Source organism: Biomphalaria glabrata, chromosome 7 (genome assembly GCF_947242115.1).
Source record: "Biomphalaria glabrata chromosome 7, xgBioGlab47.1, whole genome shotgun sequence".
In the NCBI taxonomy this organism is placed as follows: Eukaryota; Metazoa; Mollusca; class Gastropoda; family Planorbidae; genus Biomphalaria; species Biomphalaria glabrata.
Genome location: NC_074717.1, coordinates 21,399,092 through 21,412,859, shown reverse-complemented (window position 1 = coordinate 21,412,859; position 13,768 = coordinate 21,399,092). Strand labels below are relative to the sequence as shown.

General features: G+C 37.6%; 1 protein-coding gene across 5 annotated transcripts in view; it reads left to right on the top strand.

Moving 5' to 3' along the window:
- Positions 1 to 12,636, top strand: part of LOC129927413 (neo-calmodulin-like) — a 32,144-nt gene extending 19,508 nt beyond the window's left edge. For all 5 annotated transcript variants that reach the window (XM_056036413.1, XM_056036410.1, XM_056036412.1 and 2 more), the window contains 4 exons: positions 6,241 to 6,384; positions 8,138 to 8,313; positions 11,405 to 11,468; positions 12,480 to 12,636. In XM_056036413.1, coding sequence (XP_055892388.1) covers positions 6,261 to 6,384; positions 8,138 to 8,313; positions 11,405 to 11,468; positions 12,480 to 12,511 — 396 coding nt within the window. In that variant the 5' untranslated portion in view covers positions 6,241 to 6,260 and the 3' untranslated portion in view covers positions 12,512 to 12,636. The remainder of the gene's footprint in view (positions 1 to 6,240; positions 6,385 to 8,137; positions 8,314 to 11,404; positions 11,469 to 12,479) is intronic.
- Positions 12,637 to 13,768: the final 1,132 nt, after the last annotated feature.

Here is a 13,768-nt window from a genome sequence, read left to right as displayed (position 1 = left end):
ATTGCGTTAAGTCTCAACTTGATACGATAATGGATGTGTGAGAAATAACGTGTTCAAAATTGGTGCCAGACAGAAAGAGTTAATGTATTGATGTAAGTTTTGTAAAAAAGAAAACAAAAGGCAAATTAAACAAGGAGTGATGTGATTAAACTGCACTTAAACCTAGATACAAATCGTGTCGCGACACGCGAAGGGATAAAGTAATTCAAATAAAGGAACAATTTGAAATTGAGAAGATTTTCTGTCTGTTAAAACCTAGACAACAATTTTATTAAAAGACATTTTGTTTGTTTTCTGATTGATTTTTTAATAAACAGGTCGCTATATATTAAAATTGTAGTGCTCGATGGACTTCCTCATGATGTAATGTAGTGGAGATTTTAGGAGGCCTCTGCTAGCTTTGATAAATATTCTAACACTGGATAGGCAGTGGTCGTTGGACTGGCAATGGGATATTCTCGTATACCACAGAAACTGATTACCTTTACTTAGTTTGCCTAGATCCACAATTATGTCTCTATTTAAATTAGGGAATACTACTGTGATCTTTATGATAATGGTAATTCATGCTACAATTTATAAAAATAAAGGCGACCGCTCTGATTGTAACAATTACAGAGACATCTCACTGCTTAGCATAGTCGGAAAGGCTTTTGCTAGAGTATTACTAAAGCGATTACAGATCCTGGCAGATCGTGTTTATCCAGAGTCGCAGTGTGGCTTTAGGACAGGTATATCTGCAACAGATATGATTTTCTCTCTGCGGCAGCTACAGGAGAAGAGCAGAGAACAAAAGCAGCCCCTCTTCATAGCATTTATTGATTTGACCAAGGCCTTTGACCTTGTTAGCAGAAGCGGTTTGTTTGCTGTACTAGAGAGAATCGGCTGCCCAAATAAGTTAAGAAAACTAGTGTCAGCTTTTCACGAAAATATGCAGGGCACCGTTCAGTTTGAAAGTTCTTCCTCCAGGCCATTCTCCATTAAGAGCGGTGTAAAACAAGGATGTGTACTGGCCCCTACACTATTTGGCATCTTCTTCTCAGTCGTACTAACCAGTGCTTTTAAATCCCTGGAAGACGGAATATATATCCATAGCAGATCCGATGGAAGGCTCTTTAACCTGGCACGTCTTCAAGCCAAAACGAAAAGGCGTCGTATCTTGATAAGTGGAGCTGCTGTTTGCCGATGACGCGGCACTCGTATCTCACTCACAAGGAGGTCTACAGAAGCTAGTGAACGCCTTAGCAGCTGCTTGTCAAGAGTTTAGCCTTACTATAAGTCTCTCCAAGACCAGGAATTTACCTACTTGGGTTCAACAATTGTCAGTAACCTAGACTTAGACATCGAGCTGACAAAAAGGATAGGAAAAGCTACCACAGCATTGGCAGAACTCTCCAAGCGCGTCTGGGAAAATGGTAAATTGACCACAGCAACCAAAATCCTTAGTCTACAACGTCTGTGTTGTGAGCACTCTCCTTTATGGCAGTGAAAGCTGGTCAACATACATGTACCAAGAGCACAGATTGCATAGTTTCCACTTGCGCATAATGGGCATCTCTTTGAGGGACCATGTCTCCAATCAGGAAGTTTTGAGATTGGCCAATATGAACAGCATGTATGCTCTCCTGACACAAAGAAGATTACGCTGGCTCGGACATGTCACCCGCATGCCAGATGGTAGAATCTCAAAAGATATCTTATATGCTGAGCTTGTGTAAGGAGTCAGACCCAGACTAACATATAGAGATGTCTGCAAGCGAGACATGAGAGCCACAGGCATCAGTGAAAGTATGTGGGAAAACATAGCCAAGGACAGGAGTGCATGGAGACAGACTGTGCGTGCTGGGACAACCCTTGCTGAGAACAAAAGAATTGAAGCGGCCTTAATCAAGAGGGGAAAAAAGAAAGCTGCCCTGTCCGCTAGCCCTAAATCAGAGGCATACATATGTACGAATTGTGGCAAAGTCTGCCGTTCTAGAATTGGCTTGATTAGCCACACCAGATTCTGCCCCGTCTCAAGATTAAGCCAAAACCAGTGACTCATTTGGGAGAATCCATTGCCTTTCGAGACATAAGGAGACATATGTATGTAATTCATGCTAGAAATTCCATTGTGCAGACTTTTATATATGTCTAGTTATACTTTTTCTAGCATTTATGGGATACGGAAGAGAGGTGACAACATTTTTGTGCTTTTTTTTTCCCTTTTTGCACTAACAAATGTGTCACATTATTCTATCAACGTTGACTTTGTTTGTTTTTATAATAAAATCGTAAGAATTGTTTTAATTTAAATATTTGTCAAAACTTATTTCAAGAAAGAAAAAAAATATTTGACCGGATATCTGGAGCCACGAAATTACCGTTCTTAATCTAAATATAGTCACTCCAGTACACCTGCTTGTCCCTCCTCAAATAATTTGAAATTCATGAACTTTCTATTTATACATTTTCTTTACGCTCGTTAGTTTCTTACGTGACGTTCAAAACAGAGCAATAAACAAGTCCGTTGTTGTGTTGTTTTTAAAGATAATGGAAAGAATGTGTCACACAAACTTGTAGGCGGCCCCTTTAGGTCAGTCATATTCACACATGACCTCACACAAACTCCCAGCAACTATCCTCACCTTCACCTATCCCTTAGTCTGTTGGACCTTTTGGGCACCACTCAAGATTTGTCGACCGTCTTTCTCCATTCCTGTCAGGCTGTCTTGTACCTTGAATAAAACCTCTTTCAATGGCAGGCCAGTCCGTTCTTTTATGTTGTCTTCCCATATCTTTCTCTGTCTGCCTCTTCTTCTTTTTCTGGTACTGTTCCCTGAAGGAAGGTCTTTGTGGGCCTGTAAGACTTTGTAATATGGCCATAGATTTTAGTTTGCGTTTTGTTTCTTTTTGCAATAGTTAGCAGGTCATTGTGGGGTCTAATCGCTATTGTAATCCTGTCTCTAATCTGTTCGTTTCTGATGCTATCTTTAAATGTGCTACCCAAGATCCATCTCTGTAGCACATCTCATTATGATACCTAGGATCCTCTTCTCTAAGACTCGCAAGCATATGTGGCCATGACCTGGAAGCGCATCAGTCTGATTTAGGTACCGAGGGCTACGCCTTTGTCTTTCCATATTGTTTTGAGTTTTGCAAGTGCTGCTGTGGACTGTGCAATTCAGTAGTTTAAGTTAAGAGTTCTCTCATCTGAGACGATAGCTCCGAGGTATGACTTGACCAATGATAGATCATTATTATCATTAACACACTTAGTAAGGCAAAAATGAACCTATTTAATGTAAAAAAAAACAAAATGATAAATTGTTTAAAAACTAGGTGAAGCTGATGTACATAGTTTAAATTAGATGAAGATGCCAGTGATACCAAACTGGCAGCAATGCTACACTAACATTCTATCTTATCAACATCTTTCAATTTTTTAAAATGTATGCAAACACATGTGCATTCACGAACAAAATATACTCTTCGGAAGACATAAAGTGGACGTTGTACCATGAGAAAGATTGTGAAGAGCTAGAGTATTCGTCGCACCTATTTCTAGTACGCATAATGGTAATGTCTTCGATTCCGAAGATTAAGGATGAGCGCAGTGTTTCACATGACAATGCAAACCCAGTTGCGACCTGCATATTTTCTCAAAACCTCATGCAGACAAATCCGTTGTCCGCTGGTGATCTGTTTAAGCTTTCTTATCGTCTTCTGCGCCTGTCTTCAACAAGGCCTTTTCCTTAAGTATCAAATATGTTTCTGGGATAGATCTTTTTCAGAGGATATCTGCTGCCAGCTACTTTCCTCTATGCCTGTGAGGGCGAAATGGCGCCTGAGTTGATAATTATAGCGCTTACGTGGGACACATCTGTTACGCCGTCCTCCTTTAAGATCGCCTTTGGCATGCGGTCGTCCACCATGCGGGATAAGTGTCCGACCTAGCGCAGCTGTCGAATAGCAATTACCATAGTGCTTCTATACTGTCCACACCGGCCTCCAGCAAAACATGGTTAATTGCGATGTAGTCTTGCCAGCGTATGTCCATTCTGGAGCGAAGGCACCTTCTAGTGTAAACCTTAGATTTGTTCGATCGTTGGTTTGTAGCTCCAGATATACCACATTTAAACCGATGTGACCGTATACATTTTAAATGAAACAACTTTGAAATAAACTTGAACTTCTTTTTCAACATAACTGAATGAAACTGTTATTTGTAAATATACACAGATTCAACTTTAAATGAGATCTAGTAGTAACAAAATGAAATATTTCAACAAATCCAAGCTGACTACAAAACACTTCTTCTCTGATGGGTCTCTCAAAAGAAGAAAAACATTAAAAAAAAAAAAAAACTTTTGTTTAAACCATGCTTATATTAAACATACTTTTTTGGATCAGTCATGTAATTAAATTTGTAATAGATCTAGACTTTCGGTCAGTGTTACAAGGTCATCTGTCGTCATCGATAAGTAGGCCAACATAGAAGTCTAATTCACAAAGCGCTGGTAGTGTGTATGTGTTTGGTGTGTAAATGTTGGTTCGTATTTGCATCTATATTGTTATTGTTACAGTAGTTACGCTGAGGTGGTCAAATTGTAGTCAAACTGAATTTCATTTCATTGGATCAATAAAAAAAATTATCTTATCTAACACTAAAATAGCATTTATAAAAATATTTGTTTTGTTTTTTTTTAAAGGAAGCTCACTCTAACTGTCTGGTAACCCTAACACGTTATTTTCACCCATTCTCGGATTAAGTTGAAACTTTACACAATTATTCATTGGCGTAAACAAAACATGAATCAATAAAAACAAGGTTAAAAAGACAGTTTGTGTGGAAACACAAACTTAAAATCGGCCCCCGAAATGCTATTTTCAGAAAGAACATCTAAATGAAATTAGGCCTATATCAAAGACAAATGAGAGATAAGAAGGGAGAAAGAAGGTTAACAGATCTTGTGCAGTGCCCCAACGGTCCCGCAGATCAAAGGATATGTGAAAGTGAATGTAAAGTTAGATATGAACCTGGTCTAACTAGTTCCCCTTTCCGACCTTGTGGTCTATAGGGCAGATGATGTAAAGTTCATCTGTTTTTGTGGCCTACGGTTAACGAGGGTGTCATGTAGCCAGCACAACGACCAACCGCCGTTAATTTTCCCCAACTAATGTCAGGTACCCATTAGAGCTAAGTGGACCCGGGACCCCCTGTTCGGAAGCCAAGCGCTTTACCGCTCAGCCCCTGGCCTAACTGATGTCTTATAATTGATCTAATTGTTTTGAAAAAGCTCAATTTCTTATTCAAATCCTAAAAAAAAAAAAAAAAAAAAGAATCCGCAAATAAAAGTTTACAAGAATTAAGTTTACAAGATTACTATTCGTTTTAAATTAGGTCTATTTTATAATGCATACTAATTAGCTTTTTCTCCTAAGAAAACTGCTTGCATAACTGATTTTAAAAATTAGATTTTTCAATTTCAGAAAAAAAAAGTAGCCGTTGCATCAGAACTTTGAATGGTCTAAAATATTGTGATGTCGAATTTTCAATATCTTTTCTAGTTTACGAGATCTAAACGGGACGGACAGACAGATATTTTGCACAAAACTAATAGCGTCTTTTCCCCTTTCGGGGGCCGCTAAAAATTACCAATTAGTAAATTAACTACAGGTAATTAATTATTTTGTTTGATACCAAGAAGGGATATTAATCTCTATGTATTCACAGATATGGCTGAATAGGTTGGGTTTTGTACCCTTAGATTATTGCACACATTATTTCTACTACACTCAGTCTCCGATCATGTTGAAACTTTAAATAATTGTTTATTGAACTTATCAAAACATGAATCTATTTAAAAAGTATCCAATTAAATAATTAATATAGGTCATTAATTATTTTGTTAAATATTTATAAGTGGAAATAACTTCTACATTCTTCAGTGAGTATATCTACAATAGCTTCAATGCCGTGAAAACCTTACAGTGTTGCTAGTTTTCACAAAAATACAATTAAATCATATTTCAGCATATTTTTTTTAGATATAGTATTACAAAATATGTTGTAACTAGCATATGTATTAAAACCTTCATCAAATTATTTCACAAAATCTATAACTGAATGATCTTAGTCTCATTGTAGTTTAGAGAATCTAGAAACAGACTGTTTCATTGCATTCTAGAAATCATGAGTAATGGTAATTGTCGTAATTTAGTGTCATGCTAAAACTGACTGGTCTGGTTATGTTTCAGAAATCCGTGATACTTTCCACATGTTTGACAAAAATGGTGACGGCATGATCACGTCTGATGAGCTGGGTTCTGTCATGGTATCTCTAGGGCAGAGACCTTCAGTGCATGAGCTGAAAAACTTTATCAAAGCTGTGGACACTGACAGTAAGTTGACTCAGGACCTCTAGTCGGTCTTATTGTTATATTCAAGACTGTATGTTAATGTGATTAATTTATCAAAGACTGTATGTATATTAATCAATTAGGAAGAATATTTTGTAATGGATTTGTTTATTAACAGTCTTAACCACCATTTATGAAACCAAACTTTCACTACAAAGACTAAAATGGAAGTCTAAAAGGCATGTGCTCTGGGCATGCGACTGTACACAGTGAGTCGTTGTGTCGCGGACTACTTACGCAAAGGAAGAGAGAAAATTAAACTCCGAAGGATGCTGAATATCACATGGCAAGAGAGAGTGTGTAACACTGGGATACCTGCATCTTCACAATCCCCAGATAACGATGCCTGCGCTGGTTTGGTCAGGTCCGCCGGATGAATAAAAACCGTATCCTGAAAGTCATCATTTTTGGGCTTTCGCGACTGGCTTTAAAAAAAAAAAAAAAAACGGTCGTCCCCACCTCCGATATGTGGATGTATCAAATGGGACTTCAAAGCAGTGAACATTCATGTTGACTACTGGGAAGACATCGCCCTAGACGTCATAATTCTGTTCCAATTGGGTCGTACTTTTCTGAAGAGTCAACTGACGTTTTCATCTGTCAATCTGATTCTGACACCACTTTTTTCTAAGTTTCATTGTTAAAAAGAAAGCTGCTCACAAACATACGAAGATTCAAACATCGCACTAATTCTTTGAGCATCAAATTTGGAAAGTTAGATTTCAACAAGGCCAGCATGTGAAACTTTTGGAAAAATGAGAAATCATTGTTAGAGATGATATTTAGATGGACATTCTTTCAAGCTCCTTGCCTTGTCTTGTCTAGCAACTGTCCACTTCTTGTTTTCTTTTCTCATCAGTCATGGATACATACACTCTGTTACTGTGAATTAAAGTCCCGAAGATTATTATAACAATGTCAACGGCCACGGTTTTATCACCAATAAGACTCAGTGGTTTGTCTTTAAAATGTATGAAAAGTACGTCATGTCTATGGAACTACAAAAAACCAGACATTCTGAACCAATTCGATGTTCATTAAACGTCATTTTGGAGTTGAAATGTTTTACGACCATGCACACGAAGTGAGATATTGAAACATGAAGCACCAACTCACTAGTCGCTTGTTTGAATAACTATTACCTTACACCGAAATTCGTTGACTGCGCATGTTTCAAGTCGTCTGAAGCAACCAGTAGTGCACCATAAACACAAATTTAAATTTGCAATGTTATTACATTGATTGTAAAAACTTTTTATTTATTTATTTTTTTACATCGTGTGTAAAACTATAATAAATTATTTTTACAAAACGTGTGGCAGGCAGGATATAAGCTTTCTGCGGGTCGAAGTTGGCACGTTTGCCCATCACTGATTTAGGGCATACACAGAAAACAATTGGGTAAAGAAAAACTGACAGGAGGGTTAAGCACCTGGGCTCCTGAGTTCTAATCTCGGTGAAGACTGGGATTTTGAATTTCGGTTTTAGGATGCCTCTAAGTCCAGCCAACTCTAATGGGTACTTGACTTTAGTTGGGGAAAGTAAAGGCGGTTGGTCGTTGTGCTTGCCACCTGACACCCTGCTAGTTAACCGTTGGCCAAAGAAACAGATGACCTTAACATCATCTGCCCTATGGTCTGAAAGGGGATCTTACTTACTTACACATTGACGCAGAGCACATACTAAACATTAGCAATAAATGAAACATGGTAAAAATGGTTCTTCATTTTCTTAGGAAGTGGCACCATTGACTTTGAAGAGTTTGTCGACATTTTCGCTCGCAAGGTCACAATGGACCCAGAAGCAGAACTGAGAGAAGTCTTCAAAGCGTTCGATGATAATCACGATGGCTATATCTCCCCACAGGAGCTCTTCAACGTCATGAAAAAATTAGGCGAGAATATAACTTTGGTAAGTAGTACTCTCCATAACTGGAAAACAAAGATAGTACGATAACATATACTTATGTTGTGAGCTAGCTTCACATTCTACATCTTTTACTGAGTGGCCTCTACAGGGGAAAAAAAAAACCTTCATTCAGTCTCGTTTAGAGTTTTAAAACTTCAAGCACCTGCTGATAATCTGATTTCAATCCTCATGTTCATAATAGATCTCTAGGTCCAGAAACTATTTTTAGTCTTCTGAAAGTTTGTAAAATTTTTCTATTCAGCTTGAAACTTCATCGACAAAAACCTGGACACTGATCTCGAAAAGGCTCTAACTATTTTCTTAGAATTTGACTGTTTATGTTTTATCTTTGGAAAAAAAAACTATTAGCTAATTGGCCACGTTATGATTTTGAAATATAATAATCTAATAATTGAATTTGGTCTGGAGACATGTTATATCTTGGAGGTTAGCGGGTATTCCCGCATGATGAAAGAGTTCAATACATACAAAGATGTTCATTTAGTATGACTTAGCAAACCTTCTTCTAAGTCTGGGTCTATAGCATTAGAAGTTTATAAACTAGGTTTTACTTAGTAGATTTATACATTCGGTTAAACAGGATTTTTTTTTTGGAGGGGAATTAGAACGGGGTAAAAACTGTTGAGATATTAAATGCAAAATGATCGCTCTTACAAAAGTTGGTCAGCTGTATAAAGGAGGAATCGTCTGTAAAACAACTTTATGTTACTTGTTAAACTTGAGCTTGTACATTGTTTTGACATACACACAGGCCATTCAGGTTTTAAAAGTCGTTTATATTGTGTGCACAAAGTCAAGTGTTATTTCATTGCCGTACTGGGTGTACTGCAGCTGAGAATTAATTCTGTTCGTTTGTCTGTCTGTTGAACATCGTGAACTGTTCATGTTGGCCGTACTGAAGTAGATGATAAACAGGATCTCACGCTGGGACTGCGAACATTGTTTTCACCGGTACTGTAATGGAAGGCAATCCCGTTTTAATTGGACTGATTCTATGGAGGAAGATAGGACTTTTTTTTTCAATATATTTTATAGTGTACAGAAAAGGGTAAAGCTCGTCTCTACCTATAGCCGACGGTTTACGAGGATGATATGAGACCTGCACAACCAATCACCTTTACCTCCCTGTCACAGATTACATTATAGAATTGTTTGTACATTTCACTTTTAAAAGAAAATATAAGCCCTCGACATGAGCCTCGGGATTTAACCCTCAAATTTAGACACGTCAGGATTTACCCAAGGGACGTGATTATGAAGTTTGAAATCTATTGGTTGATTTAAAATTAAACAAAGACATTTTTTGAAAAGAGTTAGCGCCAGAGAATTGGCGGGGAGTAAGAAAGTGAGGAGTCGATAAAATAATGTCCTTGTAGATGGTCACGTTTCTAAGAGCTCTGTTTGAAAAGCCTTTGTAATATGTTTCATGCTCATTGATTTGTAATTTTGTACATAAGCTGTACTTACGTTATATTTAAATAAAGTTCCAGAGTTTTGTTTTATCAAAGAATTGTCAATTGTGATTCTAGATCGTCATTTTTTGCAACTATTGAATTCAAGTAAAATCCCCGGCATAACAACACATCGTACCATCTGCATGTTGTTACACTCCCCAACATATGTCAAGTACTCAGCCAGGGGCGTGTTAAAAATCCCGAAGTTTAGATCCCAGGCCTTACCGGGATTCAAACCCTAACCCCACCACCCCATCCCCACCCTATATGCAATGCATAGTTGTGTGGTCTTCACGCATGAAGGTTTCCTGTTCAGTTCAATTAACCCAAAGTAACCCTTACTTCTTGAGATTAACCAATTTCTACTAGTTACTTGAAATCTCATTTCGCCTTGATATTCGTTGCGCTCAAAACTATAAAAACCTTCCTTTTGGCCTGCAATGCTTACAAACAACACAGAGCTACAGGGAGCAAATAAGAGTAAACAAACTCCCTTCTTTATCTTGAGTTTTGTTTTATAACAAGCTGCTTGGTGGGAAAACACACACACTCTCTCTCATACACACACAATGCTAAAACACATTTGTTTTATTGTGTTATATTGAGCAGCAGGAGGTGTAAGGTAGATTATTTTCAAAAAGAAGGCGAAGACATTTACCAGCCCTTTAACGTGGAATATTTGACGCTGACTGCAGAACTGTATAGGAGGATCTTAGCTATGAAACAAAGATGCTATAGAAGACTTCTACGGAGATCGCAATTTAAAACAGGATCACAAAGTCCATTGAGCCCGTCGATGACCTGCTGTCTACTGTCAGAAAAAGCAAACCGAAATTTTATAGCCACAACACAAGGTCAGCAGGTTTCGCCAAGACATTCCTTCGGGTAACAGTACCAGGAAAAGGAAGAGGCAGAGAGAGAAAGCGATTGGAAGACAACATCAAAGAATGGAAAAGCCTGTCATTGCAAGAGATTCTATTCAAGGCAAAAGACATGAATGGAGAAAGAGTCTGAAAGACGTTGGACAGGTCTGCTGCTAGAACGGTTCAACACACTCAAGGAATAAGAAAGGTGAAGGAGATATAGGAGGTGTGTAGTTTGTTAGGGTTAATTCCCTTGTCGAGCTTTATCGTGGATTAACATCCATGATGGACTGAAATCAATTTCAACATTTACTTTGCCCCCCTTCCCCAAAAAAATTTCATTAATGTATTGATTCTTTTATTAGTACCTGCTGGTTTGTATTTATTTTCATTGCACAAGTTTGAAAGAATACCAACAGCCTCATTCATAGTGATAGTATTATAAAACTAGAAGCAGAATTTGTTTTGTACTTTAATATGTGACTATTTAAACTCCCCTTTTTTTTTTAGAACAGTGACATGTCACTTAACAGTTTGATGTACCCGTTGTGTATATTTTATCGGACATTATAATGACAAAACTGAAGTGGTATTGTGGCTATGTTATACAATGTTGTATTACTGTAATTATTCCGACTTTGACTTCACAATAACTTCTGCCACCAATTCACTAGATCTTAATGTTAAAGTCTCCATCGAGTACTTTATATTGTAGAGAAGCGATGTTTTAAAAGGCATTGACTTATTTACTTTCAGGCCGAGGCAACGGAAATGGTGAGAGAAGCAGACGTGAACCAAGACGGGAAAGTCGATTATTCAGGTAGGCTTACATCCCTTTCTCTTATCACACACACACACACTGATATCACTTCTCCAACCAAGTTTAAAGCCCTACAGCAGCGTTACCCAAAGCCCAATGGATGCGCGAAGGCGGTAAATTTGTTTTGCAAGGGACAACACGTTATTTCATTGTTTTAAAATGCATTCTAGTTATTGATTCCTATTTGAGTACTGATCAAGTAAAAATGTTCTTATAGAGTTATTGATTCCTATTTGAGTACCGATCAAGTAAAAATGTTCTTATAGAGGAAATTCTAATACGTCTTCAACAATGCGATTCTTTCTATCTCTCAAGCGTTGAAATGTCGTTCTGTTGACGTCTTTTTACAAAGCTTATACCAACTCACTTTATCTGTCTGGTAAAAATAGTGAACATGTTAGTTCTCCCACTTCCCATTATCGGATGAAGTGGAATTTTCCACAATAATTGTTTGTACCTAACAAAACATGAATCAGTTTTAAAAAATAACCAAATTAGTCAATTAATTTCTGGTAATTAAGTATTTTGTATGATACTAACAAGGGAAATAAATCCTTCATTATTAAAATAGGGGGTTTGTCCACTTAGATAATTGTGCATATTATTTCTCCCAAACTCATTCTTGGATCACTTTGAAACTTTCCACAATTATTTAGTGTAATTTAAAAAGCATGAATTAATTTAGACATTTGCCAATTAGTCAATAAATTATAGGTAATTAATTACTTTGTTTGATATTGAAAAAAGGAAATACATTACATTAATGAGATGCATAGTTGTAAATATGAAGTTCTTCTCTTAGATAAGCCTTTTTTTTATGTATTTTTTTTTTATATTTTGTTTGTGCTTTGTGTTGTTGCCTTTTGTTGAGTTATCTCCTACGTGGCCTTGTACCGAAATATCTGATAGGACAACATTAATATACATCACAATCAAGTCTAATGGATTTCAAATAGTCTTAAGACATTGGTCCTATCAAAGAATTATATGTACACTATTTCTGTATTACAGAATTCAAAGCCATCTATTATTCCAAGTCCTGAGTTCGTGTACACCGTTAGACAGTGTGAAGCCTTAGCAGTCAACAGGTTTCACTTGTGGCGTGAGATACATCACCTGTCTGTAATTAGGTTAATTAAAAGCAATATGTGTATAAATGTGCATATAATGGTTTAGTGTGTTCGATTCAGCTTCAGCATTGTGTTAATAACCTGGGTGTATGCAATGATGTATTGGGTTCATGCTTAAATATTGTTAATTTAAATATTGTTAATACTGTATAGTGAAAGATTGAGTTGTATATGTCTACGTGTACGCCTTTCATCTATGGATAATTCTTACAAACGTATCCAAATAACTGGATGCAACGTTGTCCACTAATTTTCCTACGTTGGTCAGTTCTATGATCCCGACTGGTGGCCTACATTACTGTGACGTGTTCCGTCAAGTATGTGTTGTTGTAAGAATATAAAGACCTTGTTCAAATTTATTTAAGCATGCACACATTGATGGACAGTTCATAAATAGCAGTGTACAACGTGAGGCTCCATCTTGTCTGAAACATCTTTCGTGACGACCATGTGGAGACTCAATCCCTTGTGGAATGGAAAAAGAAACGGGCTGTACTTTTAGGATCTCTTTGTCCACGAACAAGGAATAGCCTGATCCTGACCATAAACCAACTCTCTCTCTCGTCTCTCTCTCAAAATGTGAGTGTTAGGCGTGACATTCTGCTTGTATGATCTCCTATTTCCTCGTCCTCTTCGCAGTGGCAGCATTGTGAATCGAATTGCTCTCCAAAGCATCCAAAAGAGGCACTAGAACAACTCTGAATTGGGCTATTATCACGCTGGAGTACAAGGCCCGCCTCCAGCAATTTTGGGACCCATTGCCTTACCTCCACATGTCAAAAACCTTCAGATACGTAAAGCAACAGCATTTTAAATGAGCCCACCTTCTTTTGGGGGACCCAGACTATAGTCCTGTCCTCCTGGGAGTGCTCAGAATGTGGTCTCTGGTTTTCTCAACCGCCTCAGAAGCTATTTTCTTCTTTCAAACTTGCTCCAACTCTTGAATAAAAGTGTCTGTTTCCACATAGAGACTGACGCTTCAGAATTAACACAGGAGAATGGCTCATCTGGTAATGGTGCCAGAAGGGAAGCGGACTTGGCTTAAAAGTCTCCACACCAACCAACCACTGTGTGCATGTACCTACTGCATACAAAACATCCACGATGAGATCTCGTATACATCATCGGGCTGATGTAGCAATAAGACATACATAGGCTCTTTATTACGAT